A 20,535-nucleotide genomic window follows, 5' to 3' on the forward strand; every position below is an offset into this window, starting at 1 on the left:
GAATTTTATTGCCTTGAAATGCTAAATATGGCTGGAATTTGGAGTGAGGTATAGAAACGAAGACCAGCTGAAAATCATAACTTAATGATAGTTTTTCATCATCAGATATCTCACTCTGACTCTCAGAAAGTTGTTTTTTAGGGAATTCAACATTTAGTTAAAATGAACTATTCAGCCACAGTGTCAGTGGAGCACAAATGACAGTATCTTGGTTCCTAGCTCACAGGCACTTATTTGTTTACTGGCTTTTTCCCCTCCATTTGGTTTAGCCTGTCATCCATAGGATTTGGGCCTATGTTCCTATATAGGATTTTAGGCCCATGTGTCTTGGCTATGTGTCTTGGCAAAGAGAGCGTTATATAGGTAGCCCAAGGTTCACATATGGTTATAAGAAAATAAAATATTTTGGTAATTCCATGCTTTACAATACTCAGTGACTTTTCATCGCTTATCAAATTCCATTCACCTCAGCAATCTGAGTCTTCTGTAATCAAGTCCCACCTTCCCTTTCCAAATACCTTAACTCCCATGTTTCCCATGTATATCTTACATACTTAGTTAAAAAGCCTTTACTACTCATTGTCCTCCATGTGCCCCCATCCCTTTCTGCCTCATGCTTGTGCTCATATTCTTTCTTGCATGAAAATACTTCTGTCTGTCACTCAGTTTCCCATTACCCCTCCCCATCACCCCATTCTGCCTCGCGAAATTCTAGCCATCCATCAAACCCGGTTTCAAGTTCCATTTCCTCTTTCAAGCTTTTCCTGTGTCTCTAGCTTCCTTTAACCCTCACAGCTCTCTCTGTTTCTCATCTGCAGTCAGCTGCTCTAGCTAAGGTGTTGAGATTATTCAAGTGCTTCTGTTCTTCACATCCTGGATTATAATCTTTTCAAAGGCACCCATGGTCTAGTTCCATCTTGTACCCACCCCATTACGACCTAGCGTGATGTCCGTGCATTGGGAGGTCTTCCAGAAATACTAATTTTTATACAAAACCCATCTGTTTAAATAACAGCGGAAATTTACAAAAAAAGAATTTTCTGTTGTAATCTTGCGTGCTTTTGGCTTTTTAAGAAATAATTTTTTCAAAATAATAACTTACTTACTTCTCTTGGGTCTGTAGTTCTCATACCTAATTTGGCATTGGTGACCTTCAAAACATAGAGAAAACATTTAGATTAACAAGTCAAATAGATTATTTTTAAGTTATTTTTAATGCTTTTTTAAATTTTATTTTAGTGTTTATTTTTAAGAGAAAGAGAGGGAGAGAGAGAGACAGAGAGACAGTGAGGAAGGGGCAGAGAGAGGGAGACACAGAATCTGAAACAGGCTCCAGGCTCGAGCTGTCAGCAAAGAGCCTGATGCAGGGCTCAAACTCACTAACCATGAGATCGTGACCTGAGCCGAAGTCGGTCGCTTAACCAACTGAGCCACCCAGGCACCCCATCAAATAGACTTATTGCCATCCATGAATTAGAAAGTAAGAAGCATAATAAATACTAGCATTTTATTCTTCAAATAAATCCTATGAAAATACAGACATATGACATCTCCTGACATCTCCGTGCTCTAATTAGGGTGAAATAGTATGATATTTTTTACTTGAGAAACTGTATGTATACTTTATATTTAAAAGCCTAATTGAATAGTGTTGCAAGCTTTTCATTTTGCCAGATACTTATATAATTACTTATTTCTCTCTTTGTGTGCCCACCTACCCATATCATGAGATTTCCATACTTCCTTTTTCCCTTATTAAGCATCCTTTATAACTTCTCTATCCTTAGTGGTTGCAAAAGAGAATTTGGGCAATAATCTAAAACATTAGATCTCACACTTTCTAGTCAACAACTGATTAATTCCTTTCATCACTATGAATTTTGCTGGCCAAATTATATGTGGCATTTTTGTCCTCCGTAAAGTTTATAGTTTTAGTCAGGAAAGATTTAGTAGATTTACTCAGTCACAGAAACTCCTGCTGATGATTTGAGAAATGAAGCTTTTTATTAAATGAGGCTTTTTATTTATTAAATGAAGCTTTTTATTTTTATTTACATGATTTAGCATGGTATGGATTCGATTTATGAAAAAGGGATAAATCTCTGTGTGATTTCCCTATTTTAGGATTAGATACATGTTAAATCAAAGGAAAACAAGAGGAGAGTAGATGGACAGCCAGCAGTAGTTTCTCAAATGTGCATACAGTGGGCTCTGTAAATCTGTCTATTGGCATGTCCACATCAGGATAAAGCTCTCTTAGCAAGGTTATTGACCCAATTAATGTCCCTCACTTTATCAGATTTTATTTTACATTGAATCATATCTTTCTTAAACTTGGTAATTTCAAAACAATTGAAATAAAGAAATAGTTTGACAGTTTTTAAACATAGTTACATAATGATTTCCTTACGTATAACTTCTTAGTGTAGTAGTTCAGAAAAATAAGAAAGCACTAGGAGTGAAAAGCAGCCACAGAATTCCCCATGGAAAGGATGAACCGAATCAGGCTTTAAAGATTCCTCAGGTTTTGTGAGGGGCACCTTGAGGAGGGTAAAATGACTTGAGCAGAGTTATGAGTAAGTTAATAAAAGAGCAAGTATCTTGCAAAGTGCCTAAAACATCATAGCTTTTAAATACATGCTTATTTCCCTTTACTTATCCCATTAGGAGTAAAATGACAAATGTAGTAGAATATTCTTCAAAAATATTCTTCACTTCAAAAAGACTAAGACCTCAGAAACTCTCTCAACTGACCCCACCCCCACCCCCACCCATTTTGCAGGCAAGAAAAGTGACTTGCCTGAGACAGGAAAGAACTTCCCCAGAATCACTTACTGAATTACAGGCAGAAGTACGAGTGAGATGCAGGCTTCTGTATCCGATTTTGGCATTCTTGGCTGCACATGCCACACTAAATGGAACAAACTAGTGTTGAAAGTGAAAATGGGCCGGTTGGTCACCAAATCTGTCGCTAATTAAGACAGAAATTATTTTGTTTGTATAAAGAAACCTATTCTATTCCTAAGTGGAACTTGGATTCCTAAGACATTGTTACCATGGCAGGTACTGGCAAGTTCCTGTCAGAGCTAAACAAATCTGACCTAAAAGCCACTTGAGTGTCCTGCACAGCACTGGGGCACTGGGACTGGTACACAGCAGTAAGAGTGTTCCCTGAGGTAAAGGGACCTTGAGCAAAGCATGTCACGTTCTATGAAATTCTGGCCTTGAACCTAGATCACAGCAAAATAGATTCAGTTCGAAAGGGCCCCTGTTCTTTTACCCTCCACTCAATATATAGAATAAAAAACCTAAGTGAAGGGCATTTTTGCTCCTCTTAGACCAAAAGCCAGCCTTCTAGACACAGGAGTCAACTAGTGTTACTCTCAAGAAAGCGTCTACATCTCATGTGAGGACTAAGATAGAAACAATAATTTTGTTTCTCCCTTAATTTATGAGAAATGACAAAATGACACTCAGCCTGAACAAATTAGACCCTTTCAATGAAGAGGTAATGAAATCCTTATGATTTTAATCCCTTGAGCGATCCTTGGAACAGCTTAAGTATATCAGAGCCCCCAGGAGGATCCTCTCCATGCCGAGTAATGTACTCAGTAATGGAAGAGTGCTGATGGTTTTTATTACCACTCTTCCGTTAAGTAGAATTGCTGTTGCCTTTCAGAGACTGAGCAGTTTCATTTAATTGCTTTCGTGTTTCTTCTTTTGCACTCTAAGACTCTGTACCAACGGGCAGTGTGTTAATGTACCTACACGGTACTATTCTCTGCCCTTATGTATTTAGCTTGGTTTGGGCCACTGTGGCAAAGAGGAGAATTACCTGTCTGAGGAGACTCAAGGCCTTGGAGAGAGCTCTTGGTACCACAGAATTGGGGGGCGAGCATCCCTCCCTACCTAACTAGCAGATACTTAGACCTGTGACTAGGTGACTGATCTCATATGAACCTGTAAAGTTAAGTAGGAGACTGAGCAAGGTAGCATGATAAAGTCATAAGACTATACAAAGTCATTTGTGGACTTGTATCTGTTACACCTTGTTCATGTTCAAATTGTATGTCATAAGTTTTCTATTTTCCTATAGCAACCCAGCAACAGAGTTAGAGCATAGGTAAGCCAGCAGAGTCCTGAGAAAGCCACTATGAAATATGTCTAGGATCCTTTCTGGCACCAACTCTTCTTGCCCATGCATTAGTTCTCCTAGAAACCACCAAGAACTGGCCCAAGGTACAGCTTTGCATGTTGAAATTGGGGCTTTCACTGATAATTTTGTTGTTTATTTTTAAATTGATATGGGAAAATTTGCTTGCCTTCTTTAAGAGATAAAGGTAAAAATTAAGTGCTCGGAAAGTTTCTTTAGGTAAATACATAGTTTTTCAGACTTAACATCTTAGATGTCTCTCTTGATCAGCTGCCATTGGCAGGCTGTTCATACAACCCAGCCCCCTTACAAGGCAGATGCCAAAATGAATATGGAAGCTTGGTTGTCAGAATTCCCTCACAGACTGTTAACTGCTTAGCTTTTTACTGGGCACCAATCATATTTGTGTTCAAAGATAATAAAAGGCTAGTGGCAAGAGTTAGGAAAGATGCATTCTATCTCTGGCTTTAAACATGTTTTTGTAGGAATGTTTTGTTTTTTTGTTGTTTTTTTTACCGTTCTTTATGTTATAAAGATTTTGGAACCTTCAGATCTCACTAGCAATTCTTCAGTACTCATTTCCCACTGTTGTCTTTACCATCTTATGTAAGATTTTTTTTTTTATGTAAGATTTTAAACATTGTGCCAATACACTTATAATCTATATTCCTAATCCTTTCAACTTCAAATTCATTGTAGAAATTCCAGCCAAGGCATCTTGAAATTGGCTTTATTCTTAAGGGTCACTGTGGAATATATTTTGCAGTAGTTTTGTGAGACCTTTATTTTTAAACTTTATTTTTAAATTCACCAAATTGGCAAGTTAATTTTAGGCTTTGTTATTCTCTTCTATCACACATAATCCTGGATTTTCTCAGTTTTAGAGGCTAGTTATTTCTGACTTCTTGATTTTGTTTTTGTTTTTGTCTTTCCTGTGTTTGAAGAAAGTGTAAAAGATCCCCAACTATAGGCTGCGCCTGTAAATAAGTAAAGTGGTGGTACTAATAGGATGCCATTATTATTGCTCGTGACTGGCAGATCTCTGCTGAAAGTTCTTATTGTCCATTTGGCAAACTTAGAACAGACAGCCCTATCTCAGAGCATTTTACATGGATAACCAACAGAAGCAACTGAAAAAACATGTGGAAATTCCCATTCTCTATTCCTACCTCAATACTTGTATACTGTTGACTATTCAAAGCACAGAACTCAGAAATGGCTTCCAAATTCTCCATTAGAGAAACTTATGTAGGTTTTTTTAAGATTTCTCATTGCACAGCAATTGTACACCTGAGAGAACTAAATATTTAACCTGCTTGAGCTCTATGAAAGGTGATTCCAATGAAAAGGTGGAATTTCCCTCACACCTTCACTTGGACTGATCCTTGCTCACCCTACTGTTTCATTAAGGAAGACATGGCCTTCAGGCCTTACCTATTTAAACACACACACACACATAACACACAGTGGAATATTACTTAGCCATAAAATAATAATGCAATTTTGCCATGGTTAGGCCTAGAGGGTATTATGCTAAGTAAAACAAGTCAAAGAAAGACAAATACCACATGATTTCATTTACATGTGTAATTGGAAAAAAAGACACAAAAAATGGGAGCATCTGGATGGCTCAATTGGTTAAGCGTCTGACTCTTGATTTCGGCTCAGGTCATGATCTCATGGTCGTGAAATCAAGCCCCATGTAGGGCTTCACACTCAGCGTGGAGCCAGCTTAAGATTCCTTCCTCTTTCTCTCTCTCAATCTCTCTCTCTCTCTCTCTTTCTCTCTCTCTTTCTCTCTCTCTCCCTCTCTCTCTCTCCCCCTCTCCCCCTCTTTCCCTCTCTCCCTCTCAAAACAAAACAAAACAACACAAGTGAATAAATAGACAAACAAAAAGCAGTAACTGGCCCATAAGTACAGAGAACAAACTGATGATTGCCAGAGGGGAGGGATGTTAGGATGGTCAAAATGGGTGAAGGGGAGTGGGAGGTAGTCTTCCAGTTCTAGAAAAAGTAAGTCACTGGGATAAAAGGTATAGCAGTGGTTTTGTAATGGCATTGTATGGTGACAGATGGTAACTACACTTGTGCTGAGCACAGCATAATGTATAGACTTATGGAATCACTACATTGTACACCTAAAATTAATGTAACATTGTGTGTCAACTATACTTCAAGAAGAGAAGGGGGGAAAAAAGAACTGTTTTGTTACTCTTGATTTACAGAAAGAAACAGAAGTAAAGGAACGGTCTGTTTTTGACATTCCTATATTTACAGAGGAATTCCTGAACCACAGCAAAGGTAATTACTAAAGTATCATTTTGTATTCCTCAGATTTGTCACAGGGGATTTCATTCTCAGGAGGGATTCATTGCTCAAAAGCAATGGTAGTGATATTCTCCACCCTAGGGCTAGTCTGGAAGAAGAAAGCTACTTTTTTTTCACTCTCTAGCAAAAGTAGCTACTCACAAACCAGTGAATGAAAGCTAGACCAGTTTTGTTAAAGCTACTTTAGTTTCTGGATCAAAGGAAATAAATATGCATCACTAATTCAGTTGCTTTCAGACTCTTAGCCCAAAACCCTTTGTATAATAAAAGCTTATATGGGCATCCAGAATATAAAATGAGTAAGAGCAAAGCTGACCCCATTGCAGGAAAGATGGAGACCCACAGCTGTGCTTGCATCAGTCCCCTTGGTTAAGCCCTTGCGAAGCCCTTCAGGATCCCCTTGCGAAGCCCTTCAGGCTTCTCATTGCATAGTTTTAAAAAACAAAACAAACATTGAAATACCAAGAATTGCAACTGTTCCTTGCAATTTTAAGTAGGAATATGACCAGCTTTAAGAATTAAAATAGCTCTGGGGACCCAGGCATTTTATTGCTGAAATTGCTATCTGGAAGGCTATAATGAGACTAGGGAAATGAGGTGGGGTAGCTAATTAGAGACAGCTAAGCAGAACTTCCTTGTAAGAGTCTGGGAATCCTCCGAGACTCCTAGTGCTACTTGTGTTCTGCGTGGGGGGTGTGTCCTCAGCCCGGGAGGCAGAGCTCCGCCAGCTTCGCAAATCCAACATGGAGTTTGAGGAGAGGAATGCAGCCCTGCAAAAGCACGTGGAGAGCATGCGCACAGCAGTGGAGAAGCTGGAGGTGGATGTGATCCAGGAGCGGAGCCGCAACACGGTCTTACAGCAGCACCTGGAGACCCTGCGGCAGGTGTTGACCAGCAGCTTTGCCAGCATGCCCTTGCCTGGTAATGTCACACTTCCCCGAGCACTTTGGTGGTGGGGGCAAGGGAGCAGCTGCTATTTGTGTTGGTAGTAGTGGGGTAAGGCTGAAGTCTCCCCACCAAGAGGAAAATCAGTAAAATAAGGGTTTTCCTCCCTCAGCGTTTTCTGGGGGGTCACGTAATAGTATCTCCATATTGGCTACGATCATCCATAATTTTAGACTCTCGGGTCATTTAAATTTTTCTCCAATTACATTTTATATAATTTACTTTCTGTTAAGCTTAACTTGATATTCAGGATAATGGAAACTGAGTAATAAATCCTGAGTAGGGCATTTTTCTTATATATGTTTGTTTGCTTTGTAATTCTGTTTTAATGGGAAGGAAGAGAGAAACAAACACTAGTATATTTTATATACTCTTTCATGTTAAGGATAATTGCAGCAGAAAGCAGGGAGTCTCTAACATTTTGTTATATGCAGCTATTCCTATATACTGTATAGCAATTATATAGCCCATCTTTTTATTCAATCTCTGTGGATTAATTTCATTTCTTTGAGGTCTAAAAGTCTCATCTGAAATGAAAACCTGGTCTGTGGAGTGGACCACATTAGAGTCATAGTTGCCTTAACTTGGAGTCACTTAACTGTGTTATGGTTGAACTGAATAGGGAGGATTTTCCTACTTTCTCTTCTTATCTCACTTCAGGAAGTGGAGAGACACCTACAGTGGACACCATTGACTCATATATGAACAGACTGCACAGTATTATTTTAGCTAATCCCCAAGACAATGAAAACTTCATAGCTACAGTTCGAGAAGTTGTGAACAGGCTTGATCGTTAGGGAATGGTGAGTGCTCACTGATGCGATATGTATGTGCCAACACGTCATCAAAAATAAGGCAGTAGACTTTCTCAGTACTACTAAAACCCTGGCATTACATCAAATAAATGAATTGGAGACTTGATTAAAATCACTGTTATATGATTACTCAATGTAATAAATAATGTTAGAAAAGAGTTTTTTCTCATGCATGCCTCAGCGTGGTTAATGGAAAGAGCATGATTTTTTGTGGTTGAACCTCCATTCCAGCTTTGTCAGTTATTAGCTGTATTCTCCGGTGTCAGTTTCCCAAAGTGTTCTGAAGAGAGAATGGGAAGCTTAGAGGAAATCACCCCCCCAAACAGCACTTAAAACAAAATAAATATCACTTAATTGTTAAACTTCCTTTTCCCTGGAAAATACTAATGATAACCTACAACAGCAATCACTGAGACATTGTATGTATATAAAATCTACATGAATAAGAAGCTTTTTATTCACTACTCAATATCAGAGTAACTATTTGTATGTTAAATGTTAATATGAACTATCTCTACAGTGAAACAGCTATTGCCCTGTTTAAACAGATTTAGAGTTTAAATTTTTTTTTTTAATGTTTATTTATTTTTGAGAGAGAGAGAAAAACAGAGTGTGAGCAGGGGAGGGGCAGAGAGAGAGGGGGAGACACAGAATCTGAAGCAGGCTCCAGGCTCTGAGCTGTCAGCACAGAGCCCAACACAGGGCTTGAACTCACGAACTGTGAGATCATGACCTGAGCCGAAGTCAGACGCTTAACTGACTGAGCCACCCAGGTGCTCCTAAGCAGATTTAGAGTTTAAAGGCAGGGGTGGGGCAGGGGGCGCCTGGCTGGCTCAGTTAGAAGAGCACTTGAATCTTGATCTCAGAATTGTGAGTTCCAGCCCCACATTGGGTGTTGAGATTACTTAAATAAGAAAATAAAAAGACTTTAAGTAGATTTAAAAACTAAACTCTCAATAAGCAAAAAAGAGAGGAGAGAGAAAATAAGCCCTTTAAAAATATTTTCAACAAATGACTAGTAGTAGTTCCTCTTAGAGAAGAAAAAAAAAAAATACATTTCCAGAAAGTCTGTCCGTATAAACTTTTTGGTATGAATGGTCAGTCATCAGCTGTCATTTCAAATAGAACTCGTAGGTGTTCACTTAAATTCCTAGAGCTAGGGTGCCCTGTAGTGTGCCATCCCACAGAATTGACAACCCTTTGGTCTGCAGGCCCATTCCTGCAAACGTAGAAACTGTGGAAATCCTAGCACCATAGGATGAGGTGGCCATATATGGATCCAAAAACAAGAGGGGACAGCAGAATAGGCTTCTTACACTGGCCAGTCATGGTTTTGAATCGTTATTTATTTGTCCTGCAGGTACGTGAGCACACTCATACACACGTTCATATTGTAGCATGGTTTGGGCCTTGAGCAAAATGTATAAGAATAAATAATTAATAAAACCCATGATTCTTTGTCTAATGAGGCAACATCTGCTAGCAGAGACAAAAGCAGTAGTCTCTATCCACCTCGGCCATGCCATTGGATGGTAACTGTGTGAGACAATGCATGATATGTTAGCCTCTCCTGTGCCCTGATGGGGAAAGGATTACCGTCCTGGATTACCGTCTAGTGTGTAGCCAGATGGAACCGACCATACTTCTAAGAGACGACTGGACTCCCTACAGAATAAAGAAGTGGCATTACTGCTGCTGTTTGCGAAGGGAACAGCTTGTAAATCTAGGCCTGGGATTTTCTGGAGCTCATCATCCTTCTCATTTTCACACAGTGTTTTCAATTAGCACTCTTGTAGGCTTGAAAAGAGAGAGCCGGGACAAACAGTGTGGAAGACTGTGAAAGAACACAGTGATTGATAATATGGTGTCTCCTCACGTAGGTATAGGGCATTTATTGCAAGTTTTGAGCCAAAAGTGGTTTTCTATTTTGAGCATCTTGCCAGTGAGAAGACTTTCGTAAAGCCTTACCCATCCTGAGGATATAAACTGTAGTATCCGTTCTCTGAGGTATCTTTGAAAACCTAGAATGTACCTGAAATACGAACCATTTTATTACTACAGATTCTTACAATCCAGCCATGCAAACATAACTAAGAGTAGATAGTTCCCCACACCCCTCAAAACTGTCAAATGAAACAATTATAAAGACTGTGATTAATACTAGCTTGGCCTCATTATACAGATATGTACAGACAGCTAGGCCTGATGTCCCCAGCATTCGTGGTGCAATTAATTACTCTGACATGAGCTTGGCAAAGGTTTCATCCACTGTTAGGAGCCAGTGAGTGAAGGGAAGCCAGTGTTCTACAGTTTTAGAAGAGCATATTAGAGCTGGGAGGGACCTTTAGAAATCCCAACATTTTACATAGGAAGAAACTGAGTCACAGAGAGGTGAAATTTCTTGCCTGAAAATACCTAAGTAGAAGAGTGCAGAATCCAGGACTAGAACACGTATACCCAAATTCTAGTTTAGTGGGGTTTCTAAAACATTGCTATAAGGAGGTGGGGGCAGGTATAAGGGGAAGGCACCAAAAACCTTGGAATACAAGTGTTAAGATAAATAGGAGGTAAATAGAAAAACTTACAATCCAGTGATTAAATGTTATAAAAATTTGGTCAGCCCATTTAAAAATTATTTTTATGGACATATAGTGGAAGACTTGCCCTAGTTGTCACCTTTCTCTGTATCTAACCTAGAAAAAAAGTAGGGCTGGGAGGAAACCATGGGGGCAGTTTCACATTGCGAGGTGACCATGTTACATAAGCTGTCAAAATCCATATGTTGCTTAATTTCAGTTTAACCAAATGAAAAATGTTTGGCTCTTTGAGGAATTGAAGGAAAAAAAGCCCTTTCTTACGCGATTGCATTTTTAGCAATGTAAGAAAATTTATTGATCCTGTGCACACAATACATTTCTATATATATGCCAAAGTTTTTAGATTTATACTCGAAGAAAATTGGTTTTGATTGATTATACATTCTTTGGTCTAAAATGGAGTACTAATTTTCCATCATCAGATTTGGCCCCGATAGTTGCTTTTCTGTGTTCAGCTGACGATTTTCCTACCTCCCCACTGTTGCTGAACTGGAACTGAACCATGTTCTTCATTGAAATGTGATCTCAGACATCTCAGGGAGGTTGTCTGCTTGCAGCTTCATGCACTCTTGTTTACCCGCACCCTGCTCCTCGCCATAGCCCTCCCCAAAATAGAAGAGAGTATTTGTTTTTTTCTAACCCATAGCTCTAACCCTTTCTGATCAGTGCTCACCTTTTCGGTATCTTCATTGTTTTCTCCCCCCCGGTTCTACAGGTCTTAGAGCTCCGTGGTGTTCTGTGAGTGGTTTTACTTGTGAGGAATGAGAAGCCATCCATGGAAATTTGAACTGAGCGGAGGCAGAGAGGGGGCACAGATTGCTCTGCTTGGGGAAGAACTGTCAGTTAGGAGCTAAATGCCTTCACCCCGGGAAGCCATGTGAGGGAGCAGCCAGAGGAACATGGATGCACTCTTCGTGTGGCACCGGCCTTGTGCAGCTTTGAAAGCGTACAGCCGCTCTCCCAAGTCTTCAGTTTCCTGTCATCTGCATTTCTGATCAAGTGGGTCTGCGGATATTCTGCTGACCGGGCAACCCTGACACTGACATCTTCTGTAGCAGAAAGGAAACCTTCTCATTGTTCCCCTTCAGATGGGACCCTTTTATCTGTGGCTCCAGTTTTCTTACCTAGCTGTCACTTTTTTTTTGTAATGCCTTTGGGGGTTATTTTTTATTTCCTTCACCCCCACCAAGTTATACATCTCCATTTTCTGACCTCTGGGCTTTGTTGCTCAGCTGGCTCTGAAGGAGAGTTTCTCTCATTGGACAGGCCCAGGCTTCTCCCATCATTGTCCTGCTGTGACTCCACAGAAAGGAGCTTCTTGTTGACAGTGTCCTGTAGAGCAGGCTGTGTTTCTTACCCCACATGGCACTCAGTGGGTGCCAGCCCTCATCGAGGCTTTGTGATTGCTGCCCTGAAGGAGAATGCTCTTTCCTTCCTCCTTGGTACTGCCTGCTGTTTTCTAAGCATTGCTCCTGCACATACACGGTGTCCCAGCCCCAGCAAGGCTCTTCTGTTCCCATCTGTTGGCAGTGTCTTGTGGAGCATTTTCGCTGAGGAAAAGGTCACTGGTAAACAGGAGAGAATGGGGAAAGTCGTTTCTGATTTGGGATTGGAGAAAAGGAAAAAAAAAACAAAAACAAAAACCCAAAGTCTATCATGAGGGAAAACTGAGGGAATCCCTGTCTGCTTTAGGTGTACTGATGCTCCGGTGGGGATAGGTGGAAATGTTCAAAATAGTCTCTTGAGCTGACAAACAAGGGCACAGAGGAATTTGTCTTTCCTCTGTAGCCACAACTGCAAAATCTATGTCAAAAGGACGGGCTTCCCTTCCTTTTCCCCTCTCAGTAAGTGATTTTTTTAACACCACAAGGGGAGAGAGGTTTCTGATTCTCACCTCAGGGTTTGGTTTTGTTTTGTTTTGTTTTGATGCTCTAGAGCACAAGGCTGACAGTTGCAGCTGAGATCTTTGGAACCAAAGTGGGGCATGCTGAGCCCATTGTCTAGGCACCGTGCCACTGAAGCAGGTGGAAATGTGTCCCCCTCACAATCTGCTCATAAGCCAGGGTGCAAGCCAGAAACCCCCTGTCGTGTTGCTGCCCCATCCTGTCTTCTCAGCATCTCCTTACCTGATTTCTTTATTAGCCCAAAGGAAAGAAAATAACAACAAAAGCAACCTTTTTGCAAAATGTTATGTGAGCACACATCAAATTTCCGTGCACTGAAGCCTACATACAACCACTTGACAACTTCCTAGAATAAGAGCCCATCATTCCTTGTTGCTATAAACCTAGCTTGCTTTTCTGTATTTTCCTGTTTTTCTGCCCTCGCCTGCTGTTCCTGTCACTTCTCTCAGACTCCTCGCCTGCTCAGTCCAAGCTAGAACACCGTGTGTGTGGCAGAAGGACAGCCAAGCCAGTTCTGGAAGTTTGCGCCTGCCTTCTGCCAGACACTTTGTCTCCTTTCTTCTTTCCTCCTGATACTTGTCTCTTTCTCCTTTGTGTCAGTTTTGTGCACCTTTGTTAGCAGTGCTGTTGACCGGAAAGACTGCACCTTGGTCCAAAGATTGGTTCAAAGATCATCATTCTCCCGACTGTAGATAGGACATCTGACATTGATTTGAAACCTTTGCATATTCAGGAATGTCCCAGATCTTGGGAGAGAACTACAGTCTAAAACCATTGTCACAAAATACACAACCTGCTTTTGAAATCCCGGCTGTCTCGGTATCTACACACCTGACTTTGGTGGCTGGGATTCAGCTGCCACAAAACTGTCAGACTGTGTAAAGCAGGTCTGTGGTACCACCCCCCCCCCCCAGGAGGGGGTGAATGAGGTTACAGACTAACGCGGTACCTAATTCATGTTTCCCAATAAACCAGTAGCTATTCCTGCACACTTACATGTTCTTCTCAAGAAATTAGTTGTGGCCTATTCAGTGTTACACATTTCTTTTTTTCTTTAATTAAAACCCAAGGAGCAGCTGAGGAAAGTTAAGACAAAGTGTTTTATTTCTGACAACATTAAATTTTAGAAAAAAAAATTGTGTACATGTGTTTGGAACTGTTAAAATGCCAAGTTTTCTGTACAAGTGTTTTTGTAATTAAACTTTTAGATTTTCTTTGTTTTTGAAGAAGTTGATATGCTTGCTTGACACTTGCCTCATTAAAACTTTTCTACGTGGAATCCATCACCTCATTCCGTTTTCCCTGCATTGTGATGAAAAAAAGACCTACCTCCGCCTTTTCATCTTAAAGACTGTGTCAACTCTACGTTAATCATCAAGACTGTTATGCTTTTAAAGCATTAATACATTCATTTTACTAATTGCTTATTCAAAATGTGTCTTAGAGTTCACTTTTAATGTATGTATAACAATACAGTGAGTTGTAATTCATGTTAATGTAGCAGTAGTATTCTGGAGGCAACTTGAAAGAAGTCTGATGTTCTCCCTTTTGACAGAAGAGAGGGGTTATCCTTAGATGCTTGCTTTTAAAAATAACCACTCCTCAACCAATCAAAATCATTTTTAAAGGAAATCTGTCACCCATTTCCACCATGCTTTCAAAATCCTAAGGATGAGGTAACCTGGTTTTCAAAGCCTGCTACTCTTCCAAGTAGCCAGTTGTGTCGTATTGGGTAGGACTTGCTTTTTCCCAGCCCGAGTTTCCTCTTCTGACAGAACACATGCCTCACAGCTCTCTTACACTGTTGTTAGAAAGACGGAATTAGGGAACAGAATTGTCCATGCTTTGGAGGACAGGAAGATTTTGTTACATGAGTGCCAAGAATTCTTGAGGTAACTCAGTTAGGATTGGGCTTGACCGTGCACTTAAGCTCACATAAGCAGAAACTTGAACAAGAAATGTGTCTCTCTCATGGAAAAGTATTCCAAAGGTTGACAGTCCCAGACCATGATGATGGCTCCTGTCCACACCACAACATGGTTCCTTTCTCAGGGTCACCTTGTGGTCCAAAACAGCCACTTGGCAATCAGCCATCATTTGAAATTCCTGGCAGCATGAAGAAGAGAAGAGGGCAAGGGCAAAGTGGGCAAACCCAGCTGAGTCAGCACCCTTTAAAGAGTCTTCCTGGAAATCACACTCAACATTTCCAGAACTCAGTCACATGACAGCATCGAACTACAAAGGAGGCCAAGAAATGTCATCTTTCCTTGGACAGTACTTCCCCCGATGACACATGAGTTTTAGTCACTTGAAGAAAATGAATACAGAGTAAGCAACTAGCAGGTGTTATTCCATGCATGTTCTAAAACTCTAAAGCCAGCCCTGCTCTATTAGCAAGATACATTACATTGCCTTTGCCTCTTGGCCATCTGAGAATGGCCATATATACTTCCTAGGGACTTTTTTCCCCCCACTACACAGCCAAAAACCTGAAAACTAACTACAGTCTGAGTTAGCCTTTCCTATTCCCACCTTAGCTTCTTTCTCCCTTAGCCTTCCACAGCTGGCAGCGAGTCCTCTTTGGTAAAAGTCAACATAAACAGGTGGTAATATTTCCCCCAGTTGTTTGTTCCCTTTCTCTAACTGCAGCATCTGCTGGATTAAAACAACACCAGGATAATCTTTTCCTAAAGGAGGGGAAATTGAAGCATTACTTGGCGGAAGAGCTCACAGCTACTTCCTGCCCTCTGAAAGAATTTCCTGCCTTGCAACTGAGAGTTCCAAGTCAAGGGCTTTTTCTTTGTTTCATTTATTTGCCTTTTGACACATAGCCTGCACTTAAGAAATATGCTTCACAGTATGTAGAAATAAACACTAGCTCACATGGCAGCTCATAAAGGGATAAAGATTGAGAGTTGGAGCAGGTGAAATGTTCCTGTCCAGTCATCCCCTCATCCAGAAACCATTTCAGTTTGGTTTTTATGGGAATGTGTGTCCACAGGGAGAAACTGTGCATAAATAATTCTAATGGGGCACCTTGTATTAAGAGCTTTAATAGAGGTAAATAATTTTTGGAGAGTAAAAGAATTGCTTGATCTCACCTGATGAGATGGTTTTTCTGTGATAGCAAGAGGGTTGGCAATGGGGAATAGATCTGAGTCTTGAGGGATCAGCATCTTCACTAATAAAGCCTTTATCTGAAACATAAATGAAATATAAAAGTCCAACTGATAACCATCAGAGTTTTTCTAGTAGAGTTTGAGATAGCTGAAAATAAGAGTAGTTGGATTAATCGTAACTTCGATGAATGGTTTTGAAAGTGTGCTTTCAACTTAATAGGCCATTAAATCAAGTTGGTTAAGAGCTTTTTTTTTTTTTTTTTTTTAATAAAATGAAGAGAAACTGTCAGAATGCACTACATATAGTAAGGTAAGTACTATTTTGTGAAACTTTTTCCCCCTTTTAGTTTATAGACATGTGCTAGGTTAGAATGTAAAATATGTTTCTTTCCGAGGGGTCAAAATAAAGACAGTCCATGACAGTTTCACTGCGTCTGAAATTGGACAGAATTTCTGGGTTCTCGTTTCCTGAGCTTTGCAGTTTTCTAGTGTGTAACTTTAGGCAAGTTGCTTAAACTAGTCAGTTTTCTCATCTGTTACACAGGGATATTTATAGTTTCTTTTGTGTAGATTTTATACGGGTTAAATTATTAATCCATGTAAAACTCTTAGTACCTATCACAGAATAAACACCTACATGTTAACTATAATATTTTGTGAAAGACTCCAGGGAAATGAGAACAACTGAACATACCATAGACCAAACACTCTGCTCTGCTTTTTGTATAAATTATGTCATTGAATTCTTCCCACAACCTTATAGAGCAGGACTACTGTACCCACTTTGCAGGTAAGCAAATTAAGACTCAAAGATGATAAGCAGTTTGCACAGTTGTACACCTGGGAAGAGACAAAGGATTCATACCCAGATAGTTCTGACCCCACTTTCCTCTGTAGCCAGACTGTCTTAGAGGTATTTAAGGAGACTGCCATGAGTTCAAAGCAGCATAGCATGGTGGGGCTGAGAACGAGAACTAGACCGAATCATCCGTTTGTTGAATGTCTTTCTTGTGTCAGGAGATATCCTAGGTCCCTGTCCCCATGGAGTTTATATCCTGCTGGGGGGAAAGAGACTATAAACAAATAACCTAACAGACTCCCCTCAGCTAGTTGCCAAGACGAGGTGAAATGCTACAAAGATAGAGGAAAGGATTCTGTGAAAAAAGAAAGTTTCAGGACAGACCAGGTTGATTCCAAACAGCCAGCCCTGTAAGGATTTAGGGAATAGAAAGGCCAAAGTCCTGAGTCAGGGATGAGCTCTAGGATTTCAAGGAAGAAACCCATAAGGCTGAAACGGAGTAAATGAGAGGTGGAGTGGCTTTGAAGTTGCCCAGTAGGCAATAATGAGATCATGTTAGAGCCTTGTAAGGTGTGCTAAAGAGTTTAAATTGTATTCTAAGTGTAGTGTGAAGAGAGCTCTACACAAGTAAGTGACAGACCTGATTTATATTGTTCAAGCATCATTCTGGCTGCTGTGTACAGAACTGGGGAGGCAAGAGAAGAATCAGACCAATCAGAAGATTGGCACAGGAATCCAGGGGAGAAGTGACAATAGCTTGGCCTAGAGAGCAGAAAAGAGCAGATGGGGGCACCTGGATGGCTCAGTGAGTTAAGCGTCTGACTCTTAATTTCGGCTCAGGTCTCACAGTTCCTGAGTTCGAGCTCCAAGTCAGGCTCTGCACTGATAGCGCGGAGTTTGCTTGGGACTCTTTCTCTCCCTCTTTCTGCCCCTCCCCTGCCCACATGCAATCTCTTTCTCTCAAAATATATATGTAAACTTTAAAAAAAAAGAAAAAAAAAGAATAACTGCCTAGATTTTTTTGGCTTGAGCAACTGGGTAGTGAATAGAAGTGCCATTGCCTAAGACATAAGGATTGAACATCATGGAGGAGAAAGCAAAAGTTCTGTGTAGGACCTGCTAAATCTGAGAGTCAACCAGCAGATTAGACCCTGTGCAAGACACTTACATCTCTCTGCTATCCATTAAAAATTTCCTTTCAGCTCTTAAAAGTCTGTGGTTCCTTGAGATTCTAACTTCAGATCAGTGTTTGCTAACATTCCTTCCAGCCTCAGTGCACACGCACACACGAAGATCCACTCGAGCTGTTGAACTATGAAATTAAGGAATGGTCTCCTTTTTAATTCTTCAAGCTCCTTAGGAAAAGAATTTTTCAAACCTTGCATTTGCATTTGTTAAAGTTTGGCGTAAAGTAGCTGAATGTTCTAGGATATAAAAATCATACCGTAACCTGATGGTTAGAAAATCCTGGGGCAAGTAATGGAAAGCGTCTGCTTGAAAGAGACTTGGCCGATACATATTTGGCATCATTCAAAGAGGGGTAATGTGAGAAGACATCAGTGATACAGCCAAAAGGTTTATGGACTCAGCAAATGGGTTCCTGCCGGGGGTGCTTTGCTATCTTCAAGGATAGAAATTAACTAAAGGCAGCTGGGTCCAGGCAGTGGAATGTAAGATGATAATCTATTGTTCTTGGGGCTGCTGGATTTTTTAACTGGACTTAATTTATCAAAAGAAGTTCTTGTTTTTAAGGACAAACTGGTGTGGTCCTTACGGATTTTACTCATCCCTTGGGAAAACAAATATATATTTTTTAATGTTTTTATTTATTTTTGAAGGAGAGAGAGAGAACGAGAGCACGAGCGGGGGAGGAGCAGAAAGTGGGAGACACAGAATCTGAAGCAGACTCCAGGCTCTGAGCTGTCAGCACAGAGCCCAACATGGGGCTCGAACTCACGGACCGTGAGATAATGACCTGAGCCGAAATCAGACGTTTAACCGACTGAACTACCAAGGCGCCCCAGGGGAAAACAAATATTTTAAGTATAGTCATTCATTTGAACATTTTCCAAGTATATACTATGTGTTTTGGCTATAAAGTTGAGGACTTTTGTCTCCTCAAGAACTTCACAATATAACAAAGAGTAAACACCAAGCTAACTACAAGAGGATCTGAGAAATTATCAGATGGCTGTAAGCAAACTGTTCTGGAATATACAAAGGAAGGATTCAATGGTTGTGCTTGGAAGAGGACAAAAAACTACCAAGATAACATTTTGAGGTAGGCCTTAAAGAAAGTACAGTTGAGGGGCACATGGGTGGCTCCGCTGGTTAAGCATCTGACTCTTGATTTCAGCTCAGGTCATGATCTCATAGTTTGTGAGTTCAAGCCCCACACGGGGCTCTGCACGGGCAGTGTGGAGACTGCTTGAGATTCTCTCTCCCTCTCTCTCTGCCCCTCCCCTGAGTGTTCTCTCTCTCTTTCTCTAAATCAATCAATCAATAAATAAATAAATAAACTTTAAAAAAATAGAGGGCCACCTGGGTGGCTCAGTTGGTTAAGCGTCCAACTTTAGCTCAGGTCATGATCTCACGGTTTCTGTGAGTTTGAGCCCCACATTGGGCTCTGTGCTTCAGATCCTCTGTGCCCCCCTCTCTCTGCCCCTCCCCCACTCGTGTTATCTCTCTCAAATAAACATCATAAATAAATAAATAGATAAATAAATAAATAGAAAGTACAAATGACCCTTGAACAACATAGGTTTGAACTGTGTGGATTTTTTTCAATAAATACAGTACAGTACAGTAAATGTATTTTCTCTTCCTTATGATTTTCTTAACATTTTCTTTTCTCTGGCTTACTTGATTATAACAGTATAGTGTATATTACATATAACATACAAAATGTGCTAATTGACTATTTGTGTTATTGGTAAGGCTTCCAGTAGGCTAATAGTAGGCTATCAGTAAAGTTTTTGGGAAGTCACAGTGGATTTTCAACTGCACAGGGGCAGCGGGTCGGGGCGGCGCGGGGGGGCGCGGGGAGGGTGCCTCTAACCCCTGGCATTGTTCAAGGGTCATCTGTAGTTCTTTAAAAAAAGCTAAAAATAGAACTGGAGCTATGAGTGCATTTTTGCTGTACTCAAGTAATTCTTGGAACACAAATCCAGGGTATTGATTTAAAAAATAAATAAAAATGGAAAGTTTTTTAAGTTTATTAATTTTTGAGAAAGAGAGAGCACAGGCTAGGGAGGGGCAGAGAGACAGGGGGAAACAAAGAATCTGAAACAGGCTCCAGGCTCCTAGCTGTTCGTGTAAAGCCTGACCTGGGGCTGAAGCCCACAAACCGTGAGATCATGACCTGAGCCGAAAGCAGACACTTAACCAACTGAAGCACCCAGGTGACCCTGCCACAAACCCTTTTGGCAATCTTGTGAAGGCTGTGAATGCTTCTCAAAATAATGTTTTTAAGTGCAGAAGCTGAAATACATAGGATTACTAAGGAAATTAACTATATTGAAATCTAGCTGTCAGAATATTAAAAATGAGTTACATAGGAATATTTGTATTTCTTTTTTTAATGTTTATTTATTTTTGAGAGAGAGAGAGAGTATGAGTGGGGTAGAAGCAGAGGTGTGGGGAAACAGAGGATCTGAAGCGGGCTCTGCACTGACAGCAGTGAGCCAGATGCAGGGCTCGAACTCATGAGCTGTAAGATCTGAGCTGAAGCCAGACGCTCAACCCAAGCACCCCAGAATATTTGTATTTCTTAATAAAGGATTAAATAACATAATCTAGCAGCAGCTCTAATAACTACCGTAACTTCAAAACACTAATGGCCAGAAATTGTATTTCAATATCTGCAACAGCTGTAA

General features: G+C 40.5%; 1 protein-coding gene across 5 annotated transcripts in view; it reads left to right on the forward strand.

Annotated features, from left to right (window-relative positions):
* HMG20A (high mobility group 20A) overlaps positions 1–14,025 on the forward strand; it is a 68,524-nt gene extending 54,499 nt beyond the window's left edge. For all 5 annotated transcript variants that reach the window (XM_053888827.1, XM_019441372.2, XM_053888826.1 and 2 more), the window contains 4 exons: positions 6,379–6,454; positions 7,187–7,402; positions 8,087–8,229; positions 11,554–14,025. In XM_053888827.1, coding sequence (XP_053744802.1) covers positions 6,379–6,454; positions 7,187–7,402; positions 8,087–8,223 — 429 coding nt within the window. In that variant the 3' untranslated portion in view covers positions 8,224–8,229; positions 11,554–14,025. The remainder of the gene's footprint in view (positions 1–6,378; positions 6,455–7,186; positions 7,403–8,086; positions 8,230–11,553) is intronic.
* Positions 14,026–20,535: the final 6,510 nt, after the last annotated feature.

Source organism: Panthera pardus, unplaced genomic scaffold (assembly GCF_024362965.1).
Source record: "Panthera pardus isolate Hobbes unplaced genomic scaffold, ASM2436296v1 HiC_scaffold_24, whole genome shotgun sequence".
Classification (NCBI taxonomy): Eukaryota; Metazoa; Chordata; class Mammalia; order Carnivora; family Felidae; genus Panthera; species Panthera pardus.